Here is a 27009-nt window from a genome sequence, read left to right as displayed (position 1 = left end):
CATTCAGGTAAGTTCAGGTAAGTATACATTTTTTTTTTTTTTGGGTGGCATAGGGGGGCCTTATTTGTGCCCCCCTACATGCCACTATGCCCAATGACCATGCCCAGGGGACATAAGTCCCCTGGGCATGGCCATTGGGCAAGGGGGCATGACTCCTGTCTTTACTAAGACAGGAGTCATGTAAATGGCGTCTGGGCGTCGTTAAAAATGGCGCAAATCGGGTGGAGGCGTTTTTTTGCGTCAACCTGACTTGCACCATTTTTAAGACGCCCTAGCGCCACTTTTCCCAACGCCGGCGCTGCCTGGTGTACGTGGTTTTTTTCCACGCACACCAGGCAGCGCCGGTCTGCTTGCGCCGGCTAACGCCATTCAATAAATACGGCGCCCGCATGGCGCTTCAGAATGACGTTAGCCGGCGCAAAATTTTTTGACGCTAAACTGCGTTAGCGCAGTTTAGCGTCAAAAAGTATAAATACGGGCCAAAGAGTGTAGGAAAAACACTAGAACATTGAGGTGCTCCTATTTGGATGGTGGCATGGTCGCAGAGGCAGTTGACCATCTGATTAGTTGTCAGCAGTTGTCCAGGTATAACACGAACCACATGACAATATTGTCATCAATTTCCATTCTTTGTATAAGGATTTCCCATAGAGTGATATGGCATTCCATGTCAAAGGAGACTGGTAGGTCGAGGACGTAGAGAAGATAGGATTCACTTTTATTGAGAATTTAGAAGGCATATCTACAATTTGTTAAGATTGAAGTCTCAGTTCTACTGTCTGTTGTTAAGTATGACTGTTACTCAGCTAGCAAATCCTTTTAATCAAATTAGGATATTGGGTTGGGCTAGCTCTCTAATGCTTTTGCCAGAAAAGGAAGATTTGAAACTGGGTGGTTTGGAGCTGCACTTGTTTTTTGTAAGATGCACAGCCTTTGCCTGAGTAACCACTTATGAGGAGGAGAGTGACTATGTCAGTGAAGTGGTTGGAAAGCATTGTGTACATTGTTATAGATGAGATTTGTATGCGGCACTAGGTGGATATAGGGGTATTTGTGAGGAGGAGAACTGTGTCCAGTGAGTGGAGGGTGGGGATATGAAACGTGGGGAGGGGATTGAGAAACATGAAGACTTACCTATAATGTATGCTGCCTTTTGGCTAGGTGTGTGCTATAAAAATATTATATATATATATATATATATATATATATACATATATATATATATATATATATTCAAGCAACGCAATAATGTTTTAAGGCTTGGGAAGAGTAGGCCCTGGCCCAGGGGCTGGCCCAGGGCCTTAGCCTTTCAGTGGCCCCCTCATACTGCCAGCTGTGGTCTGCAGAGGGCATGCCCTGATGACCTTGAATAATTCTTAAACAAATTGTTTGAAATACCATTTTACTTTAACTTTATGTTATTGTGGGTGATGTGTGGGAGTCTATTATAGATAGGTGTTCATGTTTTTTAATGCTATGCAAAATCCATAAAACGTTTCTTTAGATCAAAACAGGTCCTCACATATGAGAAATGGGTGGGGGTTACAAAGATTATTTGCAATGATATTACTGAGCTGCTGATGTATATTCTAATATTGAAAACATATCACTATCTTTGAATATTAGATGAAACACATTTAGAATTTGAACTAGTGTGCCTGTACACTTTCAGTGACGTGGTCAAACAGGGCAAGAAAGAGCTAAAATTGGATCATGAACCTAAAGCTGTTCCAAACAGGGACCCCCAAATTACGTTTGGCCCAGGGCCCCTGGAATCCTTAAGATGTCCCTGAAACAATGGTTGGGAAATTAATATGATCAGATCACGACCTGGGCCCACCAGACTCGTACAGGAGGGCAGCTACATGATTAGCACTTTCATACAAGCCCACACTCCCAATTTAGGCAGGCTACCCCCGATTCTTTAAGGAAAAAATTGCAATATTTCTCTCGCATAGGAAATCCTCCACCCTGCTGCAGGTTAATAGGGAAATTAGATTGACCCGTTTTTGTTTAATGCCCCCCTAGTTTCTACTCAGAAATGCTCACATCTATGCCCTTTGAAACGTTGATCTTTGGCTGCTTCGGAAAAGCTGGATCTATAAGGATGCTAGAGGAACTGAGGCAAACATGGTTTACTACCGGTCTTAATCGATAACTTAGCTGACATCTCTAAGGCCAAGTGAAGAAGAATGGTTTATGCTGAGTGTTTCAGTGGCTTCTTGTTGCAGGATGGAATTGGGTTGACCTTTGTAGGCCAGGGAGCTCCAAATGAAAAATACTAAGGGCCTGATTTATGAAAAGTTAGCACCACCTTTGCGTCATTTTTGACACCAAAGTGGCGCAAACTTACAAAATATAATTTTGCGCCGCTTTTGCGTCAAAAAATTACACAAAGGCGGCGCTAACTTTTCATAAATCAGGCCCTTAGGATCAGGAAAGAGTGGTACAATCATCTATGCATTCTGTTTACGTTGTCAGGTCCTCAGTCCACTCAGATATGCTCCCTCTCTTTCTCTGAAACTCCTAATAACAGAACAACGAGCAGGATGGGGTATTGAAGACATTGAACTAGTTCCAGCGGACCATGACCAGTGTCTCCTGAAAGAAGGTCCCCTATCCATCCAACAATTAGACACCCTTATATTACTTTGCCCAAGGACCTTGTCCATGGGAATTTCCTTAGCAGGGTTTATCTTGCCAATAAGTACCTGCAAAGGCGCTTGTGTTCAGGTAATGTGTAAAAAGGACATGTCTCTGTCAGTGTAAAGTTGTGTTTATTTTATTGCTTTCATGACTTCAGATCTTCAGGTTTAAAGTCTAGTGTTTAAAAGACATCTTTCTCGACTATTTCAGCCTCCTGTTGCTTTTGGTTGAGCTAACAGGAATTATGTATGAAATTAGAGCTAGAAAACATATGGTGCAGACTGTATGAAATTAACCGTTCTTTGAAATCCTTCCTCTCTTCCTTTACCTATCCGTGTTAGGGGTAGTGAAGCTGTACTTCTCTGTCTCTGAAAACACCAAAAGGAAAATCCCTGCCTCTTTCCAAGGAAGTCTTTAAAGGCGGGGCCACACATCTCTCAGTTCCACTAGCTTAAATGGCTATGGCTATGGCTCAACATATCTTTTATTTAGGAATGCTAAATGATAGTTTCCTAGTTAGAAGGTCCAAGTCCGCACCTCAATTCTAAAGTCAGGATTCATGGTTCCCAGTGGTCATGGATCATGAAAAAGAAGATTTACTTTGGTTCACTACATCGCAAATCCAGGAATATAGACGGTGAGGACTGAGAAAATTATTTAACACCCCCACCCATCTTCCCAAGCAAGAGGTGCAGAAAAATTGTTCACTGACATATTACACATTTGGAAACCTGCAGAGATGGAAGAAGTGCTTTGCACTTGCCTAGCCAACTCCAATCCCTAGTAACTATCAATGAATGGGTAGTAGCACGTCCTACTGAAGCCTGTAATCACGAACATCGAATATTCTGACATCCCAAAACATTCTGTCATGTTAGTCATCCTGCTACAGTGTGATTGCGGCAACGACAAAGGCCTTTGGGCCTGATTTAGATCTCGGGGATATTCTGTCGCAACGGTGATGGATATACCGTTCGCTGAAATCTAAATAACATTGTTTGCTATGTTATTTAGATTTTGGCGGACGGGATATCCATCGGCATTGCGACGGAGTAACCCCTCCGCTGAGATCTAAATCAGGTCCTTAAATTTCATAACTCAAACCAAAGCATGCCTCGCGTATTAATATTGAGCTATGAATTTTTAGACTGCAACCCAAGTTTCCTTTTAAAACGTTATTCAGTGTTATGGCTAAATGTGCACTTCTTTTTGTAGTCACACCCGGCTACTCATTGTACTCATCCCTTGGCCTCTGCAGCAGAGCTTCTTTCTGATTTTCCCCTTATATCCCAAATACTGCGAGCAGCAGGTTCAACCATTCCTGTCACTTTCTGCTCTATGAGGATCATTAGGTAATGTTAGATCTATATGAGGTGTTGGTTTGACGACATGGACGACGTGTAAGCAAGGTACATCATGTAAATTTCACGTATCTATTTGCATTGGGATCTGCCTCCTTGCAAATGAGGGAACACTTTACCTGTGCACCATGCATGGCTTATAAACATAGATGCAGAATCAACAGGGCTGTCAGAGTGCATAGTCAGTGCACCACTTGAGGGCATCCCCTTAAAGCAGAGAATGGCAGTCCCATGAGCCACCAGACATCTCCATGCAGGTGGGCTCAGTCATTCAGTACACCCACATGCAGGACGATCTATGCTATCCTTTGGAAGAAAGACCAACATTTCTGCCTCAAAGTGAAAGATGGACCTGCTGGTCTGCCTTCCATTTATGCACTGCCCCCCATGTAAAACACAGTTTGCAGCTGCACTGCAGAAGAACATTGACTGTAATATGGTGTCCTGACCCAGTCTCCATCTGGCACTTCTAACTAAAGGTGCCATGACGCAGACCGGGGCTATGTGCCATGCATATCATACAGGCCCTGGTGGCATCTAAGGACCATAACAAGGACCTTTAACTGGAAACCTTCCTACTTGCACCAATGGTTTTTGTTACACCCTGTAAAAGGAACTCAATATCTGAAAAAATCTAAAAAATTAGGCAATATGTCATCATTCAGAACAGGCATCATCAGAATTATGGCTAAAGGCCGGATTTTCATAATTGCAGTTATGATCTTGACCCTTCAGCTGCCTCTGACAACACCAAATCTCCTTTGCAAGCATAGTTTCTTTTCTCAGATATGTAGAAATTGTACTCAACTTCTCCAGGACTTGAGAACATCTGGTGATCTAAATAAATGTATTTGTGGTAGATGAAGACATGTTGTCACCGGATTATGAAGAGGAGTAGGAAATAGTGAGGTCACTCTTTTCAGCTTCTTTCAGCTAAAGCTTATCAGCTTGCCAGATGAAGCGCCCGCACTAGAGCAGGGCTGCAAAACCTCTTTACTGACAGCATCATTTTTATTTGATAAACCCACAGTTAATTCATGTAAAGACTGTCTATGTGAATCAATAAGCGGTAACAAAAACAACTCCCTACTTTGTATGTCTCTGTTATTCCTTCGTTCTTTCAAGCAAGAGCTAGGTACCAAGACACATCAACTTCTTCCTCGGCCAGACCATCCAAGGTGCCTAAGCTCATTTAGGAAATTGCTATACTAACAGACCCCAGTTTACTAGTGCCTGTGACCTACTCACCTGAAGAAGGCTGTGTTGGTGTGAGCCTTTCGGCAGCATCAAAGAATTCCTCTTCTGAGCTGGTGTCCCCAAATCCGGGGGGAGGAGACAAGATAAGGCCTTCCACCTCAGGGATCTGATCCTGCTCATTCATAATGTACCGATTTTCAGTTTCATCAAATGGTTCTTTTGAGGAAAAACTATCTGGGCTGTTGAGGAGGTTCTTCTCCACACTGCTAGCAGGGGAAACATTTGAGCAGAGGCTGTAGTATTCCATAATGTTGTTGTCATAAAAGTGACAGCCCAACGTAAAGGTGTTCAGCTCGTTTTCCTCTTTCTGATGAGTGCTCCCTAGGTACCTGTTGGACTCGAGCTGATAAGCCACTTTGTCAGTCACTGGAGGAGAACACTGCAAGAAGCAGAGAAGAGGATCGAACCCTGCCCTGCCACTTTCTGTTTCGGTTTGAATCTCTCCTCCATCTGCAGAGAAAACATTGGAGTACTCGCTGTCTATTTCTTTCAAGCACGGTGTGTAAAACTGGAAGAACTCTGGTCTGCTGGAAGAGCATGCCTCCAGGTCATCCTCTTCCAAGGCATCAATAGAGTCGCTGGACCAGCTTATTTTGCAGCCTTTGTTTTCAGTGGTTGCCGAGTCAGAGACCTCAGAAGCGCTGTCAGTGCCATTGTTACTGCAGTCACACGGCACTATCTCACCTACGCCACCTTCAATTTCGTCAGCCTCTTGCTCGAGCCTGTCTGCATATTCATCCTCCTCTTCCTCTTCCTGCAAAGGTTTGAATGCACTGTATTTCAGATGGTGGAAATCAGAGGAAAACTCCATGGAAGAATCAAGCTCAGATGATTCTTCTGAATCGCTGCAAACTCTAGATTCATAGCCTGCAATACAGACCAAAAAATGACAGGATGTCAATGAGGGTACATATCATACATTGCATAAAACACACAAGTAGGTAACCCTATGAGGTATAAAGTACATATCAATCTATCAATAAAACAATAAGGTAGTTTTTCAGTGGTATTACTCTCCATAGTTATAAATCACCAGACATTGTAGTCTTGTGGCGTTAGTGTCCTTCAACCCCCAACAGAGGAGCAACAACAGTTTCATTTTATTACAAAATCACCATAGTGGAATGTACAAGAGCCAAGTCTGTTGTTTCTTACACTGTCACATATGAAGGGTCTGTGCAAGGAGAGATTGGTATTCTAGTTGAAGAGGTGGATCCCTTTTTCAAACACCAACCCATGCATATTGAAAAGATAAAGCAAATCTTTCTTCTCAGAGAAGAGCAACCATTTTAAAGTGCAAAAACAGGGTAAACAACCGACACATTGCAGCTCATACAGACAAATCTTATTACTCCTAATTGAGGGAGTCTGCAGACGACCTACCGGCATTATTTTAGAGTTTAACACATTGATTTCTTGTTGGTTGGAGTTCACATAGTTGGCTAAACTATTTAAAGATCTTTGAAGGTCCAGCTTTGCACGACTAAACAGCACCAGGTCGTCTGCGTATAGTAGTTGTGTTAACAGAATCACTCCAAGGCGGGGACTATGTACATTTGCAGCATCCAGGGCCTGGGGGAGATCTGCCATAAATACATTAAATAGGTGTGGAGCAAGTACACAGCCTTGTTTCAAATTAGAGGATGTAACGATTTTCCTTGAAAGCCTTGTGCTGTCTCACATTTTTATTTGTACCCATGTGTCGGGGTATAATGAAATTATTGCATTCAAACATGGATCCGGTAGACCCCCATCGTTTTAATTTACACCAGAGCATCTCTCTATTCACTTGGTCGAAGGTGGCCTTAAAGTCAATAAAACAGATGTATAATGTTCTATGTTGTCATCTACTTTGTTCCGCGAGGATGGTAGTTATTAATATGTTCGTCGTGGTGCCCACCCCTTTTCTAACGCCTGTTTGATTGGGGGGATGATGGTATGTTTATCAGACCAGGCTATTAGTTCAGCAAGGAGCAAGGAGGCGTAGTTTTTTTCCTCTGCATCAAGAAGGGTGATTAACCCATAATTGGCTGGGCTATCCCTGTCCCCGCTCTTGTGAATCGGGTTGAATATGGAACCTCGCCAACTCTTGGGAATTGTCCCAGTCTGATTTCCTGATGCAGAGAATTTAGCATCTCGGACCAAAAGACTGCATCTTCCTTGAAGATGGCTTGAGGTAAGCCGTTTGGCCTGGGAGCCCCTTCGCGATGGGCCTTAAGGAGGTCTTTATACTTGCTATCAGAAGATAGAGTAAGATCAACAGCCTCTTCATTGGTCACCCAGGATTGGGGATATGTCCCAAGGTTACTGATCACAATATTGCTGGAATGCTGTTTTCACTAATTTGGTGATTTGATGAAAAAGTTGTCTTGAGATAATTCACCCAGTGATTCTCTGCGATATTTGAATTGTTAATCAACTTCCTCTTATGTTCAAGTGATTGATGATTTCCCAGAATTTCCTGGGGTTTTCCTCTTTTAAAGCATATATTATCGTTGACCAGAAGAGTCTCTTTCCTTCAGCTTTTACAGCGTTTTTCTTCCAAATTTGCCTTTGTATTCTTTTTTAAATTGTAACAGGCTTCCAGCATATGGACATGAATGAATAGGCTTTCCTGCATATTCAGCATAGCTACTATTGTATCCGATGACTAATCTTTAGCTTAGTTGTTTCTATGATACCCACCTGTGCAGGAGCTTGAGAGAGAACAGGTGGAGAGGACCCTAGGGTAAGTATTTGACATGAGTGATCATTGCATGTACTATATTTTATTTCAAATTTCAGTACCAGCAGGATAAATGGTAAAGTGACTAAGGTATAGTATAGGATGGACCAGGATTTTGGGCCATAAAATACGTAGCTTAGAGGTGAGTCACCTGAAAATCTTCCATTTAGGGCCAGCAGTCTTAGGTATTTCAGAGAGGTTATTAACTGTTCTCCCTGAATGTCATGCGTTTAACATTCAGTGTCGTCTATGTTGGAACATTCCAGCATAAATTATCAGCACTTAATTTTTGATCATCCTCTCTGGCCTTAATTAGGTTTGAGTTCAAATTGCCAGTCAAGATAATATCCCAATTTGGGTGGAGTTGGCGGTAATTTGTAATGATTGCCACTAACCTTTTTATTGCATCCTGCTTACCAAGAGAACTAGCAGGAATGTATGAGTTAACCAACAACAATGGTGGTCTCTCATTCAAGGCCCAATTACTAAGTTTTACTACTTGGAAGTCCGAGTCCTCTTGCGGTAGCTCCTCTGCGGCCATCTTTAGATCTAATGAGAAGTAAATTGCTAGTCCCTCACCAGGCATGCCATATTGCTTATGTTTGACTGCCTTTATTTGATGACACATGAAGCCAGCGGAAGGTCCTGTTGTAAACAAGTTTCCTGGAGGGCAATTATGTCCATATGTGCCAGACTTTGAGTGGGGAGACCATTTTCCAGTAATGATTTTGCGCCTGCAATATTCCAAGATAAGAGCTTTAAAGATTTCCATTTTGGACAAACTTTAGGAGGGGACACTGCTCATGCAACATGTGGGGCATTCAAGGCCTGAGGAATCCAGTCCCAGCGAGAGTCAGCAGATAATTTGTGCAATTGGTTAGCACATTGATTTCCTGACTGGACAAAAGAGGTGCTTTGGGCTCTCCTTAGGACCAATATGGTCTGCTTGATTACTGATGGGGATGCAATGTGACACGAAAGCGGAAGCAGATATCTGACCAGCTCAGGTCTGCGTATACCTATCTCCCAATCTTCAAAGAGTAAGGTGAAGGAAAGAATAAGGTCTACTATTTCTGCCCATTTCCAAGTTGTTAGAGTGGCTTCTATTTGTTTGTTGCCCATGGCCGGTAGGAAGTCTACTGCGGTTAATTCAGCTTAAGTCAATGTTTTAAGCTCTGAAATTTCCTTTAGTAATCTCAAAATGTTTCCTCTATTAAGAACGTAGTGACTCCCACGTGAAATGGTTGAAGCAATAATTTGGAAAGACAACCTTTGCTTCTGGGAGCTGGAGTTGTCGCTTCATAAGATTTGGGGCAGTCAACTTGTACAAGGTTTTTTGGCTTGGAAATGTACAGAGACACAGTACATCTGTAGAAATTCCATGACAAGGCTCACCTGAAACTGATTTTGAAGAACTTGGATTTACCTGGGCGGAAAGAACTTTAAACGGAGTTGATTCTTGAGTTGGCGCTGTGGCCGGCTTAACCATAACTGTTTGTCCATGGCTGCCTACGCTAACTATTAGCAGGCTATTTGGGGATGGTTCCATGTTCTAATTTCTCGCTATTGGCACTTAATGACACTGTCTTGATGGCTGCTCCTGGGTTGTTTAGTTGTATTTGCTTCTTGTAGCTCCAACCGAGAGACTTGTATTTGGGTCTGAACATTTCATGGTTTTTGATCCTGTTGTGGCTCTAGTTCACTCGAGATCTGCAAATGTGTTAAGTTCTGCCTGCTCTTGTGAAAAGGTTGTTGCAGTGTTACTGAAGTATCAGGGTATAGAATTACATCTGACGTTGAGGCTGGAGAAGATAATTCTGTCAGATCCGAGGCACTCAGGCATCTTGCACACCGGCAACTCTCTCAGCATTCTTAGGTCCAGATTTATCAAAGAATGGAGGTGTGTGGTGCTGTGCTAAATCTGGCAGCGTCATGCCTCATCATTTTCAAAATGCAGGGATGCGCCATATTTAAAAGAATACAGCGCACCTCGGTGTTTCCCTCTGCGCCGGTGCTGTATTTGCTGCCACCATAATGCAAGGATGGCTGCATTGAGGGGAAGATTGTTTTTGTGCAGGAAGCAATACCTTCCTGCACAAAAACAATCTTAAATGGTTATTTGCTCTTTCACACATAGAAATAGCAAAAAACGAGGAGAAATTAAAGCTTTTCTTTTCGTGGCGCCCAGCTAGATTTTGGCACTGCTCCAGGTTTACAAAAACTCGTAAATCTGGGACAGCGTCAAAATGCAATGGGTGTTGCAGTGGCACGTCCACAGCAACATCCATTGCATGCCCCTTCGACACATAGTGCTGCGTGTGAAGGGGCCATGTTTACAAGGTGGCATTAAGCCACAAGAAGTGGCTTAATGCCACCTTGTAAATACAGTGCAGTGTATAGCCCCTCCGGAGCGTCACTAAAAGTGAAGACCCAATGGTGTTAGGGGGCTCTTCAATATGCCCCTCAATGTCATACAGAATTATTGAATTTTGAATAGAACCTGAAACTAGGCCTCCCAATTGCACGGGGTGCTTGGGGGATTGAGAACCCTCAATATGAATTGTTTTAACTTCCAACGCTTGGATCACGTCTGCGTTGATTGAAATTGAAAGTGAGCAGGACCATGATGCATCAATGTGGGGTTCATGCCTGGCAGTAGATGCTAGTAAGTGATGAGTAGTTGTGGAGTCCGAAGCAGTACCAAGGGCTGAGGGCGAAGCTACAGTATTTTCATTCAAGAGTAAGGCTGACCTATAAACTAGCGCAACAGTTTTTAACATATTTTTTGTGGGTTCGTCATTGGGACTTTGCTTTATATTGTGATGCAAGCTCCAATTTTAATACAGCTGGATTTCTAAATGTCAGCACTGACTGGGCCATGTGATTTACACCCCTTACAGACACTTTTCTGTCCTTTTTAAGTGGAGTGAGGGGACTGGGGAGGGCGTTGCAGATATTACAGCCATTGGGTCTTTCAAAAAGGAGAAGATTGACTTACCAGAATGCAATGGATCAATCCTCAGTGAAGGAAGATCCATCAGGCTATTACTGTTGTACTTTGTCTGCTTACTAGCTGTTGCTAGGTGCTTCAAAGATGGCTTCTTACGCACTTTATTTGGTATTGGCTACTGTGGGTTTCCAGATCTCATTTTCTTTGACCGCTACTGCGATGCCCTTCCTGAGTTATCTGACGTCTACATCTGTCTACACCTGGTGCGTATTTTGTAATATCGTATGTGTTTCGTGTTCTAAATTTCTAACTGCTAGGCAAAATAGTTTTCTTGAACAAGAGCGTGAAGATCAGGAAAGTGGGGGTGGGGGGCAAAGACTACCATACCCTTACTAAATTACCTCAATGCCCTTGCTTTTTGTTGATTCAAAGATAATGTCAGGGATAAACTATCCAGTTTGCAATACGAGACGCCAATTGCAGGATTTAATTGGCTGCAGGATGAATGCAGGTTGAAAGCTGGTTGAATAAAACTTGGCGCAGCTTAATGGATTAGTCCTTGTGTTCACTGAAGGGTTTACATCGGATACTGACACCCTTTTCTGGCACTTAGCTGGAGGCAGTGGAGGAGGGCGCAATTCCTTCAGAGTGATTGTTGTCAGATGCCCAGGACTGATGTGAACAATGGTGCAGGATGAAAAAGCGGTACGATACGGTGAGTGTGTTCCGCAGCCGGATGCTGCCCCTCCCTGCGAAACTGTCCAATAACCAGGCAGTCTCCGAGCAATCATCAAGTGGGGCACGGAATATGTCAAGCAAAGTTATTAAAACAGTTTAATATTTAATATTTTTTTAACAATAGTTGCTATCCTTGTTAGTTTTTGCTATTAATGTTACTGAACTTGCACTTTAGGCATCTGTACTGGGGATCTATTACTGATGTTAGGCGCAAAGTGCACCTTAAGCACTTTAATCTGATTTAAAGTTTAATAGTTTAAAAAATGTGATGTTGTATTACTGATGTTGGGTGGATAAGCAAACTTTAAGCATTTAAGCTTGCTTTAAAGTCTAGAAGTTTTAGGAGAAAAAAAACGTTTTATGTTGTTTTAACATGTTTACGTTTTGCAGGCCACTAGCTCCAACTGGGTGTTGCCGGAATTGGGCCTGCAAGCATTTGATGCTGGATTAAAAAGGAAAGTTCTGTTGTGTTTAACAAGGTTAAATGGGACTGTTCTAGTAACTAAGGCCCATATATATACTCTGTTTGCACCGGATTTGCGTCATTTTTTTTAACGCAAATTTGGCGCAAACTTGACTCCATATTTATACTTTGGCGCTAGACCTGTCTAGCGCCAAAGTTATGGAGTTTATTTTTTGTACGTGAAAACCTACCTTCCGCCGATGACATGCAAGGTAGGCGTTCCGTGCAAAAAATTACTCGAAGTCATGTGCGCACAGGAAGAGGCGGGCTTTAAAACATGCTGCCCAGCCGGATTTGCGCTGTTTTTTAACGCTTGGGTCAGGGCAGGCGTTAAGGGACCTGTGGGCTCATTTCCATGGTGGGAGACCGTAGAAGCAGTCCACAGGTGCCCTTCCCTGTACCACGGGACACCCCCTGCCACCCTAGCCCACCCCTGGAGGACACCCATGGATGGAGGGACCGATTCATGGTGAGTGCAGGTAAGTATAATTTTTTTTTTAAGTGGCATAGGGGGGCCTAACTTGGGCCCCCTTACATGCCACTGTGCCCAATGGCCATGCCCAGGGGACAGAAGTCCCCTGGGCATGGCCATTGGGCAGGGGGGCATGACTCCTGTCTTTGCTAAGAAGTCATTTCCATGGGGATTGTGCACCAAAAAATGGCACAAGTCAGGTTAGACCCAATATTTTTTACTCTAACCTGACTTGAACCATTCTTTGGAGCACAACCCCCAGTCTTCCCTTCGCCTCCGCTGCCCGGTTACCGTCATTTATTTTTACGCTAACCATGCCGCAGCGCCGGCTAACGTCATTCCATAAATAAGGCGCCCAGCTGGCGCATTGGAATGGCGTTAGCTGGCTGTAAACTTTTGATACAAATCTGCCTTAGTGCTGATTTGCATAAAAAAGTATAAATATAGGTCTAAATTTGCAGCGTACACCATTTTATACATCCGCCCAAGGAGGCACTGTCGTGGTAGGGAATACAAACAATACAAACATTGTACAAGTACTTTCTGGACTGATTTAAACTTTTAGGGTATTAGTAAAGGTGATGTTATGGTCAAGCACCTGCACTTTTGGCTTTTAGAGCCTAGGAGGTCTGCAGACAGTTAAAAGGTCATTTGCAGTGCACACTACGCTTTAAAGCATTGGAGAGATGTAATTGTCAAGAAACCTCCTTTTAATTATAAAGATGTTCATTTTTTAAAGGAATTTTAATTGTAGTGAAATGTATTTAACCAATATGTATAATTGTTATGGTTTTAACGAACTGAAACAATAAAATCAAACTATTACTCAACATTGATGTAAAATGTTAATCAAAAGTTATTGTTGCCCAAGCAAAGAAATGCTTATCACAACTAGAGCTTTTTGCTGAAAATGTAGGGATACATTCTGATGTAAGTGAGTAACTGCTCAAAAGGACTTTAACCGAATGGAATGGAACTTTTGTAGAAAGTCCTCCGAACACTTGCTAGGAAAAAAATAGAAATAATCAAAATGTAAGGCAAAATATGTATTAAAATACGAATGTAGGGATTCAAATCCAAGGAAAAAAGCATCGTATTTTGAATTACCAAGGGAGCCCAGGCAATACCATTTTCGTTGGGTACAATTATTTGGCTTGTATATTGTGCAGCACCCACAGAAATGAATCAGTCTCAAGAGATGATGCCATTTGTATATTGTTAATGTGAAAAATGTGATCTATGTGCCAATTGCAACCTGAAAGGCTCTGATAACGTTGGTTTCCCATTTAGGATCATGCAGAGTTTGGACGAAATAAAGGCTGTGACGTGAATGAGGAAACAATTGAAATTATGGCCTGGAAGAAAAATAAAACCATCAATTATCTCCCAGATGGGCTCACAAACAGGTGGATTCCTGAACCTAATGCAATTACAATCAAATGGGGTATTAACGCTATATTGAAAAACTAGAACAAGTTCCTCCCAACAATCATTAATAAAATAAATCGCCATAAATGTCAATTCTGTCGAAACTGATATTTTTTTTCAACTCATATCATCTGAATGTGAAGCAGAGATTTCTGTGACAAACGTAGAGGCTTCTTTAGTTATTGTATGTTTCATGTCCCCAGGCACAGAGTTCAGTAGATCTCATAGAAAAGACAGATTCCGTGTCTCTGAATTTGACCCATAATAAACCAATTGAGAACATCAGTCGACCAGCATGAAAAGAAATAATTCACCACACATTGTCCCTCTGGCTTTATCCTGTTGGATTTGAAAATAAATAGATTTTTCCGAAATCAAGCACAAAGTATGAGGGGGCTCGTGAAAGTGTTGATGGAAATTAAATAGATTTTTGGCGATTCTATATTTGCTCGAACTCTGCCAGCTCATTAGGCCCACGATAAAACTTGAAGGTGTTCACTGATAGCGGGCACTGTAGTTCCATCAACTCACCTGTTTCAAGTGCAAGCCCTCTCGAAGTTTAACTCTGTCAAAACATTAATTGGCTTGAAAATGGGTTCAGATTTTGCCTTGAAAAGAATTAGTTTGTTTTAAGTAAGGAGTTTCTTGTTATAATAAATACTTACCTTTGTTAATCGTTCTGCACCAGACCAGAGACTGTCAAATATCTTTCTGGTATAAATGGTTGATGGAGGCTCTTGAAATAGATAAACTAAATGTCAGGCGTCCCGAGGCATCAAGGGGATTCAAGAACAATCAAAAACCTTACTGGAATTCACACAAAATCCTTATCAAATGTATTTTAAAAAACACAGTTTTGCTGATTTTCTATATGATACCCCACTCAAAATAAATCGTTTCAATAATGCAACTTCAAATTAATGAGGATGTGGGGCAGATGGCATCTCCGTGTTTCTATCATGCCTGAAGCTCGTGGCATAAACGGAGCACAAGGGCAAGACTTTATTTCTCAAGAAATTGATGTGCGAGCGACTTCTATTCATTTCCGGAGAATGTATATACTAGTGAGATACACTGAGACAAAAAAAAGCACACTGACTATTTGCCCTAGAAGACTCTAGTCCCATGCCCTTTGATGGCACACTACCAACGTCTTTACTAGCAGCTCCATTGCTAGCGCAGGAGTCTTAATTTGAGCTATTAATAAGTGTTTTTGTATTTCGAATAATGAGTTTATGTAGAAAATGAAATAACGTGGAAAAATAATGCATGCATTTGAAATTGTGACCTCGAAGAATGGCCATCAATGTTCACGAAATGTACTAATTAATGATTAATACATATGAATTGTTGAAAAGGTATTAGATTAATGTAGTAACATGTCATATCAAGGGTTATGAAGTATGCTTTAGCTTTATTAATTGTAGGCCTTAGCTTAGCAAGTGTCTTGGCCTATTTTGCAAGGCCTCATGCAGAAGCTGTATTTCTTAGCATTTAAATAAAAATGCTGACCGAGTGAATTAAACTGTGAAATGTCCACTATATTGTTAAATGTGCTTAACAGAAGCTTTTTGTGAGAACCGACTGCTAGGAGATGATGTTCTTGCTAATGCAACATTTTATGTGTAATGTGTGTGAGATGGATTTTCCCAGGACAAGAACAATGAACATACTGACTGGAGTGGAAGCTGCAACAATATTGTTACCTGACAAGCCGGATTATGAGAACATCGTAAGGTGGACAAATCTACTGTATGTGAACGGAGAAATATCAGAACTCATGGATTTGGCGTAGAAATAATATTGGATAAAGTATGAACATACGATTAACTGACCAATAGGGAATTAAGGGATAGTTTGGGTGACTTTGGTATAACAACGCTCATTCTAAGAGAAGACAGAGATTTTCCTGAGCGAAAGGTTATTATCTTCTTGTGTGTCTTTACTAGAGACATGCTTATCTTAAATGCTAAATGACTTTGCCCATACTTTCCTGACCGAGACCTGAAGCCTTGCTGATCGACTGATGACCTGAGAATGAAGACTGATTCTGCTTTGCTGACCCATACCGAGGGTAGGTACAATGTGACAAGCTGTGATTATTGTGCATATTTTGCTTTTTCTTTCTTGGTACCAACTGCGCTGTTTTGATAGAATCATAGTTAGATGTTTTCCAAATTTGTCCTACTAAATTGTTTTGCACGAAGCCCAACATGCTGATGCTAATCTGATGTTAGTTGAGGATTCCGACTATTGACGAAGAGACTGTTGTCTGATGGATTTCTCTTCTTAACTACATGTATTACATCTCTCTAATGAAGCTGACTCTGCTATTGACTTGCACTGTAACTTTAGAATGTGTTGTAGTTCGAGCTTTGATTAGATTGCGTTTCTTCCTCCGCTTTGGACAACCAGTGTTGTTTTTGTATGTGTTTCATTTGATTTTGAGATTAATTTTAACTGTCTCAATCCAGAGACAGGCTTTACAGTTTGGAGTTTCAAAAGTTGATATGTTTGCATCTTTTCTTATGCTCTCATGCCTGTCATATTTCCTATGCATCACTTTCCAACGATCCTCCTGTAGTGTTCCTGCCTGTGGAGCTTTAGTGTCAGGCAGGACTCATTCATGGCACTAGCATCTCACATTAGTTACCCATGCAAAACCAGTGATCCTGCTCATATCTGGATAAGCCTCAGTAATGTTGTGCTCCCCTTAAGCATGCTACAGGAGGTTTGCTTGCACGCTGCCTTGCCTTAAAATGGTGGTGTTCTTGCATGCTGCTGGATTGCTGCCTTTGAGGTTTTTAGTCAGCATTAGCAATAGCAGGCCATGTTACTGTATCCTTGCAACATATAGTAGAGCAAAAACAGATTGAGAAAAATTTAAATGCAAGACACCACTCAGAGTGGCATTCGTCCCAGCTACACATAGCCCTAGTGAAACCCAGAGATTGTGCTATGATCTCTGCCCTAAATAACAGGCAGACAATGGGTATGAAGAACCTGAGCCTGATTCACACAGGTGCAAGTTGGTTCAAGGGTCAGAACTGGTTCAAGTAGTTTTCACCTTAAGGAGGACCTGTTTTTTCAGACGTCTCAGTTTCATTGTGATGCAGATTATTTTTTTAGTCACATGGTGCCCCTGACACTGATGCCTTGCACTTCAGAATATCCTCTCTCAGTAATGGAAGTAGATTGGCAAGACAACTTCCCCCCTTTTCTAGGTCAGATTTACTTTAGGGAGAGGATTGGCACTCAGGGGCATATTTATACTTTTTGGTGCAAAACTGCCGCAACACAATTTTGCATCAAAAAGTTTTGCACCAGCTTGCACCATTCTTGAGCGCCAGCCGGGCACCATATTTCTGAAATGGTGCAATCCAGTGCAAAGTGTAGGCTTGCGTTAAAACAAAATGACGTTAGCCTGGTTGGAGTGGCGGTATGGGAGAAGGGGGTTTTGCACCAAAAAATGACGTTAGGCAGGTTAGAGTAAAAAAATGACTCTTACCACCCTAGCGTCATTTTCTGACGCAAAACCATCCATACCACATGACTCCTCTCTTAGAACAGACAGGAGTCATGCCCACCACCCCAATGGCTAGCACGGGGTACCAAGATCCCCTGGGCATGGCCATTGCACCCAGTGCCACGTAGGGAGCCCATTTCAGGGGCCCCAAAGCACTTTAAAAAAAAGTAAAATACTTCCTTTTACTTACCTGGGGTGGGGTCCCCATCCTCCGCTGTCCCTCTGGTGGGGGTGGGGGTGTCCGTGGGGAGGGCACCTGTGGGCTTATTCCATGGTATTCCACCATGGAAATAGGCCCACAGGTCCCCTAATGCCTGCCCTGACCCAGGCATTAAATAATGGTGCACAGCAAGCTTTGCACCATTATTTGACCCCTCCTCCCCCTGTGCGTGTTTTTAGCACAGGGGATAAATATGGTGCTTAGGCCATAGAGTAATTTTTTGCAAGAGAACGCCTATCTTGCATCTCATTGAGTCAAGGTAGGATTCCACGTCCAAAAAATGACTTTAACTCCATACCTTTTAGCGCTAGACAGGTCTATCGCCGAAGTATAAATATGGAGTTAGTTTTGCACCAAATTTGTGTAAAATAATAACACAAAATCGGCTCAAAACAAGTATAAATCAGGCCCTCAATTTCCTTTGTCTTTTTAGGTTAACTCCCTGCTGCCTTGCATGTGCTAACAAATTGTCTGCCCTCGGAACCTGTTAGCAAAAAAGTGGAGAAGTATCTTAAAAAGGTGTATTGCGGACATTTTTTCAGCACTGCCTTGTTTGTTTTTATGCCACAAAAGCCCTCCTCAAACACTTCCATGTACTTTATAAAGGAGTGCAGTTAGGTATGAACTACACTGGTTTTCTGGGAACTCTAACATTTATTTCAAATATCTGTGGATCTTTTTTTGCAGAAGCTACAGCTTTTATCACTATCACTGTGGGCCACTGTCACACATGAATGTAGATTGAGGAAATGGATGCTGCCCCTATCTCACTTCCCACTTTTCGTTCCTGGGGCCAAAACACTCTGGGCTGAAGCTCAATGAATTCTGGTATCAGTTATACAGGAGTAGGCTCTTTTTGTCCCAACATCTACTGCACCAGCCTTGTTATGGCAGGTGGCCTGCCTGTGCTGGAGTCCGCTTACGCAGACAAGTTCTGAATCCATCTTTCCAAAACAGCCCACTTATTATGCTGAGGCTGGACTGGGTCCTGTGGAAGTCAGTTGCAACTTTTTGTACAAGAAAGGGTAAACATTCCTTTTCAGCAGTCACTTTTAAGATGGCGTTTCTCCAGATTCATATTCTACTGGTGCGCCCAACGACTTTCTGTCCATCTTCGATTTCCAGGGCAATTACTTTCATGTGATGTTGTATCCTTCCTGTCAGAAATCCCTCTGTCTCACAGAAGGAGGGGACTACTACCAAAATGTTGCCCTTCAGAGTATCCTCCACTCCAAGAATCTTAAAAAACGTACAGCACCACTGTTGGCTTTTCTTCGGGTTGAGGTGAGTCTACTTTGTGCTTACCTGGTTAATTGGCTGATCTGAGCCTCTTATCTTTTAATGGCCCAAGAAGACATGTATTCTATCTGCCAGATGATCTGGGACTTTGGGTTCCTGCTAAACTTGGATAAGTCCCAGGATCGCTTCTTCAAAAGGGTTCATTTCTGCAAGAATCTTTGGAGTGTGTTTCTTCCAATGGGTTGCCTGACTTGAGTGCATTTGGTGGACCTTCTAGGCACAGTGTCTTCATAGTGAGGACTTTCCAGAAACTCTAGAGTTTCAGAATTGCCATCATAGTGGTGGTTCTTTGGTCATAGACCAATCTCCCTGCTTCAAGCTTTCCTTAAGATTCTGGAAAAGCATGTCAATCTTCAATTTTCCAGATATCTTAAATCTAACAAGTTGCTACACCTCAGTCAGTCCGGGTTAAGCCAAGTACAGCACTGAGACAGCACTTTTGGAGGTTAGTGAATACATCAAAGGCACACTAGATCTTGGGGAAAGGCGGTACTGATAATGCTAGACCCATCAGTGGCCTTTGACACAGTCCCCCAGTCCAGCCTCCTAGAGCGTCTGCGCTAGTGGGAATAATGGGTCAGACCCTGTAACGGCTTTCCTCTTTTCTAGAGGGATGCAGCCAGCAGATTTGGATTCCACCTTATTCTTCCAAATCTCGAGAACTGTCAGTAGGTGTCCCCCAGGGTTTGACGCTGAGCCTTACCCTCTTAAATGCACATCTGACCCCTCTTGCTATACAAGCAGAATCCATTGGTGCCAAAGTCATATCATATGCTGATGACACTCAGCTTCTATTTCCTTGTGATAAGGACAGTGAGCTCCAGACGAGCTTGATTAAAGTGCATCTAACGTCAGCATTTCACTGAACGGTAGAACATCCGATCAAGTGTAATGCAGTGAAGACAGAAATTCTTGTTTTTGGTCACATACCATCTAACTGCTGGCAATCCTTCTGGCCCAATAATGCTTCTCCCCCAGGCCCTAAGGATGGCATTGTGAAGAACGCAAGTGTGAAATTTGTTGATCAGTTATCTTTTAAGCCACAAATAAAATCAGTGGTGGGCATTTGTTTTGGGATGTTGTGCTCCCTAAAAACGTTTCTACATCTTCTGTATTTCTCTACTAAAAAAATCAGTCATTCAGGCTTTGATAACATTAAGGTTAGGCTACGGTAATGCACTTTATTTGGGCTTGCCAGAAAATCTCCTGGAGAGGCTGCAGGTGGTGCAAAATGCAGCATCTTGCCTCCTTCTTAGATTACCGGTGAGATTGCACATTTCCCCAAACCTGTGTGTGATGCACTGGCTGCCAGTTAGAAAACGAATTGTGTTTAAAGCGTTAGTGCTGACACATGAGGAGGTTTACCAATCTGGGACCGAATATCTGAGATCCAGATTCAGCTTTCATCGTCCTTCCTGCAATCTGAGATCAGCTAATAGATCACTGGCAGTGATTCCTAGAGTGTGAAAGACTAGAACTGGTGACAGATCTGCTGCTTTTCTAAAGGCTACCACCTGGAATAAGTTCCCGTTAGAACTACAGGTCGTCTCTTGTTGATCAGCTTTTAAAAAACATTTGAAAACGTGGCTCTTCAATCAGATTTAGTTGTCAGTGTTCCTTCTGACCTTTTGGCTTGTGTGTCGGGACGCTGTGTATCCCGGCGCAGTATAAGACTATATTCATCATCATGATTAACATGATTGTACCTCTTGCAACTAGCGAAGCATCTGTTGGGTCACTAGGATATTTCAAAACCAGGACAGGAAAGCCTTATTCCTTCAAAGAAATGGGGGTCTAACTTGATTGATAGTGGTTCCAATCTGTCACTGTGGGTATTGCTCATCTTGGCACCTCAGATGCCTGCTCCTTAGGGGTGCTGGCAACAATATGTAATGACATGTTTCAGAGGAGATGGTGACTGGCAAAGCGTTTTTGGGATTTAATCAATTTGAAAAGCTTTCTCTCTTGATGTCCATCTTCTGTGTTAGTATCCAGCACACCTCCCCCAAAATCAAGCTTCAGCCCACTATGTGAAAGTCAACATTCAGCACCAATGAGTTTGCTACCTAGATGGAGCAGGGCACGACAATGGAGATTTTGGTGTTAGCACAGATTGTATCTATATCACTCATAGTTAACTCATATAGGGTGCCAATAGCTGCAGGTAGTGACACTTTCAAGTGTCCCATGAACCAGGAAATGCAAACAGGTTTCTAAACGGTTGCTTGGCACCTAACAACCACGTTCCCAGACACCAGTGAGTCTTCCAAGATATGGCAGGGCACCCATAACAGATTTTACCCAATGGTCATGAGCTATGTAGCACTGCTACTGTATGTAGATTTACCATTTATGTTCTGATGGAGGTCAGAGGTTTTCTAGAGAACTACAAAGTTATTGTAAAGTGACAACCAGACCTTTACAAAACATCTAAATGAATTAAAAAGCAGCTTACTGACAGAGATGCATGAACTCCTCACAAATCCTAAAATGGATTACTTTACTCATATAAATGCTAAGTAGAACTAAAATATATTCTCATATCCCAGATTTTGTAAAGAAAATGAGAAGTCGAGTTGAGTGCATGACCTAAGCCTATAAAAGGAATAACTGGGTCTTGAGTGAATCTGGGACCAGGGAACTTGGGGATGCTAGAGAGTGACAGATATATCTCCAGTGGGGCCCCACAAGAGGCAGACGTTACTTCCCCCAGTTCAAGCTTTCTACTTTGACTGGGAGACATTAAACTAGGAATTGTAAGGAGGTGGTCTGGGCTCTAGTGGGAGTTGGTAGATCTGGACAAACGTTCAAACCCGCCGAGTACACTCAACCCTTTACATTCTCTCACACACAACCCACTCCTTTACCCGTAGGATATATATGATCATGCTGTGTTTTTGATGAGTACTGCATCCCTAACATGATCCCAGAGACAAATTACCCCGTAACAGAAGATTTAATTGCTGAAATAGAATAAAAAAGAAAATCCCACATCTAGAGCAGTAGACAGAGACAACATTTGCCCCACAAAATAAAAATGGCTGACGCCAGTGATTACCTTCTTCAGCCGAGAGACGGTGCATCAGCCTATCACTGTTCCACGAGAATACGGAATTCCCAGAATCAACAAAGAGCTTGTAATAACCAGCGATAAGGCAAGCAAGATCCTTTGCATTGTTTGACTCCAGCAGCAGTGTGAGGGGCTTCGAAGGCAAATCAATTGGAAGAGTTAGATAGAGTTCAGCGGGTTTTAACAGTCCTGTAGCTACACATTAGCAAATACTTGTTCACGAGTCATCAATTACAGCAAAGCGGGGTGGGAATTACATTACACTCTGATATTTCATACAGATATGTAGGTGACAAACACGTTACGGCATGTTTGGAAAAGCAGAGTGATGCATGAAAAGCAGTGAGGAGAGAAAAAAACACAGACTAAATAAATTATGAGAAGCAAAAAACACAAGGATGTTGTTTAGACATCCTGCCTAAATAGGATTCTATGTCAGGGAGGCTTCAGATTATGCTTTCTCTTTCTTTACTGAAAATTTACAGCAGCCAATCAACGTTAATTAACCCCTTCGCTGCCAGGCCTTTTACCCCCTCAGGTACTAAGCCTTTTTTGGCTGTTTGGGGCAGTTCTCGCTTAGGCCCTCATAACTTTTTGTCCACATAAGCTACCCATGCCAAATTTGCCTCTTTTTGCCCCAACATTCTAGGGATTCTACACCTACCCAGACTTTGTGGGTTCTCCTGAAGGAGACCAAGAAATGAGCAAAAATACAGTGTAAATTTCGTTTTTTTTTTTTAAATTGGAAAAAGGGCTGCAGGAGAAGGAGTGTGTTTTTTTTCCTGAAAATGGCATCAAAAAAAGGTTTGCAGTGCTAAAATCACCATCTTTCCAGCTTTCAGGAACAGGCAGACTTGAATCAGTAAAATTCAAATTTTTTAAAACAATTTTTGCATTTTACTGGGACATATCCCATTTTTACTATTTTTTGTGGTTTCAGCCTCCTTTCAGTTAGTGACAGAAATGGGTGTGAAACCAATGCTGGATCCCAGACAGCTAAACATTTCAGAAAAGTAGACAAAATTCTGAATTTAGCAAAGGGTAACTTGTGTCGATCCTACAAGGGTTTCCTACAGAAAATAACAGCTGAAATAAAAATATATTGAAATTGAGATGAAAAAAACTGAAATTTTTCGCGATGTTTTACTCTGTAACTTTTTCCTGCAATGTCAGATTTTTTAAAGCAATATATTATTACGTCTGCTGGACCGTTCTGGTTGCAGAGATCTATAGGACTTGTAGGTTCATCAAGAACCCGAGGTACCCAGAGCCAATAAATGAGTTGCACCTTGCAATGGGTTTTCATTCTATACCGGTATACAGCAATTCATTTGCTGAAATATAAAGAGTGAAAAATACGTATCAAGAAAACCTTTGTATTTCCAAAATGGGCACAAGATAAGGTGTTGAGAAGCAGTGGTTATTTCAACATCTCTGAATTCTGGAGTGGCCATACTAGCATGTGAATTACAGGGCATTTCTCAAATAGAGGTCTTTTTTACACACTGTCTTCCATTTGGAAGGAAAAAATTTAGAGAAAGACAAGGGGCAATAACACTTCTTTTGCTATTCTGTGTTCGCCCAAGTCTCCTGATAACAATGGTACCTCACTTGCATGGTTAGGGCTAATGCTTGTGACAGGAAACGCAACATGGACACATCACATTTTTAGATTTAAATCTGACGTGTTTTTTGCAAAGTGCCTAGCTGTACATTTTGGCCTCTAACTCAGCTGGCACCTAGGGAAACCTATCAAACCTGCGCACTTTTGAAAACTAGACACATAGGGGAATCCAAGATGGGTTGACTTTTAGGGCTCTCACCAGGTCCTTTGCAAACCTTGGTCAAAAAAACACTTTTTCCTCACGTTTCGGTGACAGAAAGTTCTGGAATCCGAGAGGAGCCACAGATTTCCTCCCACCTAGCGTTCCCCCAAGTCTCCCAATAAAAATGGTACCTCACTTGTGTGGGTAGGCCTAGCGCCTGTGACAGCAAATGCCCCAAAACGCAGCATGGACACATCACATTTTCTCAAAGAAAACAGAGCTTTTTTTTGCAAAGTGCCTAGCTGTGGATTTTGGCCTCTAGCTCAGCTGGCACCTAGTGAAACCTACCAAACCTGTGCATTTTTTAAAACTAGACACATAGGGGAATCCAAGATGGGGTGACTTGTGGGGTTTTCACCAGGTTCTGTTACCCAGAATCCTTTGCAAACTTCACAATTAGGCCAAAAAAACACTTTTTCCTCTCATTTTGGTGACAGAAAGTTCTAGAATCCGAGAGGAGCCATAAATTTCCTTCCACCCAGCTTTCCTCCAAGTCTCTCGATAAAAATGGTACCTCACTTGTGTGGGTAGGCCTAGCGCCGTGACAGGAAATGCCCCAAAACACAACCTGGACACATCACATTTTCTCAAAGGAAACAGACTTGTTTTTTGTAAAGTGCCTAAATGTGGATTTTGGCCTCTAGCTCAGCCGGCACCTAGGGAAACCTACTAAACCTGTGCACCTATGAAAACTAGACACCTATGGGAATCCACGATGGGATGACTTGTGGGGCTCTCACCAGGTTTTGTTATCCAGAATCCTTTGCAAACCTCAAAATTTGACAATAAACACTTCTTCCTCACATTTCGGTGACAGAAAGTTCTGGAATCTGAGAGGAGCCACAAATTTCCTTCCACCCAGCGTTCCCCCAAGTCTCCCAATGAAAATGGTACAAAAGGGCAGTTTGAAAAAAAAAAATTTAGGTTGACAAGTGCAGCAGAAATTTTATTGGTATAGATGAGCCAATGCTGGGTGGTAGGAATTTTGTGGATTCATGCAGATTCAGGAAAGTTCCATCACAAAAATGTGGGAAACATATGTGATTTCCAGCTAATTTGGAGGTTTGCAGGGCATTGTGGGTAAAAAAAATGGTGGAGGTGCATGTGAAGCGCACCCCCCTGGAATCACCCAGATGTTTAATTTTCAGATGTGTCTAGGTCTTGTGGATTTTTCTACATGGCAGCGTCCCAAAATCCAAAAAGTGTAGCCCTCACCATTCCAAGTGGGACGATTTTGAGGTCAGCATGTGATGGCATGCTGACATCATCAGACATCACTGGAGGGGTCAGAGGTGGAAGGGGAAGCGATTCCCCTTCCATCCCCGACTGGGGGGGGGACAGGGAGGGAGGCCCACGGGGGATGCGCGAGCGCACCCCCCTTGAGCCAGGTGCAGGACGAGCTGGGAATCGTGTGCGTGGACAAGACCAGCTCGCTCCCAGGCACCCGAGGGGTTAAAAAGAAAAACTACATCTCTCAACACTCCTTGTAGTCCATAACATGCCCAATCCCAGGCCTGGTCTCCTATAAATGTCTCTGCCTCCTTTGGTCCTTCCTCTTTCTTTGTTGCTCGCAGCCAGAGATAAGTTCTCCCTTCACATATCACTATAATCACTGTATTAGTGTTAAATTTATTTGCTATATACACCTACAGTTGTGGAGCAGAAGCAGGGGTTTGAACGGCGCTTTGCTGAGAACAGTTTTATTCCCCTTGCATGCCGTCGCGCTCGCTTGACGACTAGATTTATATCTTATTTGAATTTCATTTGGTCGGAGTGAGCGCTGAAGTGCTTCTGCTTTGTGACCCTCGGAGCGCTCTGTTTTTGTTGGCAAAGTGTTGCAAGGTTGTCCTGCTCCCTAGGGAGCTGGGCGAGTGTTGGATGAAGAGGACGTTGTCCTTTTTCTATGTTTATGCGGGCGCATGTGCAAGCTGCTCTCTGATCGTAATTTTTGGTAGATATCGGCTTGTGTGCTGCACGGCATTTAACAGCTTCATTTTTCACCCCCTTGAATGCCCGACAGGGCGCCTAAGCATTTTAGGCCTTTTTCTGCCTAGGGAAAATTGTGCAGGTGCTCCCTCCACCTTCGATTCAGGCTGGTCTGTGAGATTTCTGTTCTCTCTGGACTAAGAGAGTTCTCTTCTATTAACCTGCTGTGGCTCTTCGCCCCCCCCTGTTGAACTCCTCCACTCCTCTTGCTTTTCCAAGCATGGCGTACCATGCAGAAGAGGATGGATTTTACCATGACGAGACAGAAATGCCTTATGAGCATCTGATGGAGGAGAGACTAGTACAGGCCCTGGATCACCATGTACAAGACTCTGTTAACCAGGCCCTGCTAAAAGCTTTGAAGCCTTTTACTCATCCTCTAGTGAGGTTTGGTCAAATGGAATTGATGGGGTGGACTCCCCTCTGAATCGCTGATTAGAGACAATCAGTCATCTGATGTGGGATTTGCCCAGCGCGCCGCTGGGAGAACTGCGTCCTCAGTGGGGATTTTCACGCAAATGGCTACTTCTATCCTAAAAGATCATGACTATGGTGCCGGGGTCACTTTAGGTTCATCTGAGTTTTTTCATACCCCGATGGTGCACTGCGCTGAGGTTTCTCATTCCTCCGCTTCACATTCCTCTGACTCTGACCAAGCGGCAGCAGAACCCAAACAACCTACAAAGCGCAAACGCAATAGCTGTTATACCATGTCTGAATCTACTTCTCAAAAGAATCTTCTTTTTGATCGGGAAGACATCATACACCTGAGATCTACTGAATGGGTGCCATATATGGAAGTTGCACACTATGTGCAAGAATGCCTGTGTAAAGGTTTTGATAAAGATGTGCGCAGCACCTTACGCTCCGAGTATCCTCGCCCTTCCCTACTGGGCAAAGTGGCGGATACCCTGGAAATGGAACTGAGTGTAGCCACATTCCTTAAGAAATTCGCCAAAGACCAAAAGAAGGGCCTAGATCGGGCCTGGAGAGGCTGCTAGGATAAGCTCCTCGACATATCAGGACCCATTACCAAAATACT

General features: G+C 42.7%; 1 protein-coding gene across 1 annotated transcript in view; it reads right to left on the bottom strand.

Annotated features, from left to right (window-relative positions):
• The window catches only part of FRMPD1 (FERM and PDZ domain containing 1), a 1007848-nt gene that overhangs the window by 59898 nt on the left and 920941 nt on the right, over positions 1 to 27009 (bottom strand). The window contains exons 14-15 of the mRNA XM_069205792.1: positions 22144 to 22288; positions 5256 to 6131 (exon numbers count right to left, since the gene is read on the bottom strand). Of these exons, the coding sequence (XP_069061893.1) occupies positions 5256 to 6131; positions 22144 to 22288 (1021 nt within the window). The remainder of the gene's footprint in view (positions 1 to 5255; positions 6132 to 22143; positions 22289 to 27009) is intronic.

Source organism: Pleurodeles waltl, chromosome 1_2 (genome assembly GCF_031143425.1).
Source record: "Pleurodeles waltl isolate 20211129_DDA chromosome 1_2, aPleWal1.hap1.20221129, whole genome shotgun sequence".
NCBI lineage: Eukaryota > Metazoa > Chordata > Amphibia > Caudata > Salamandridae > Pleurodeles > Pleurodeles waltl.
The sequence above is the reverse complement of the archived record's forward strand: the minus strand, read 5'-3'. Positions and strand labels throughout refer to the sequence as shown.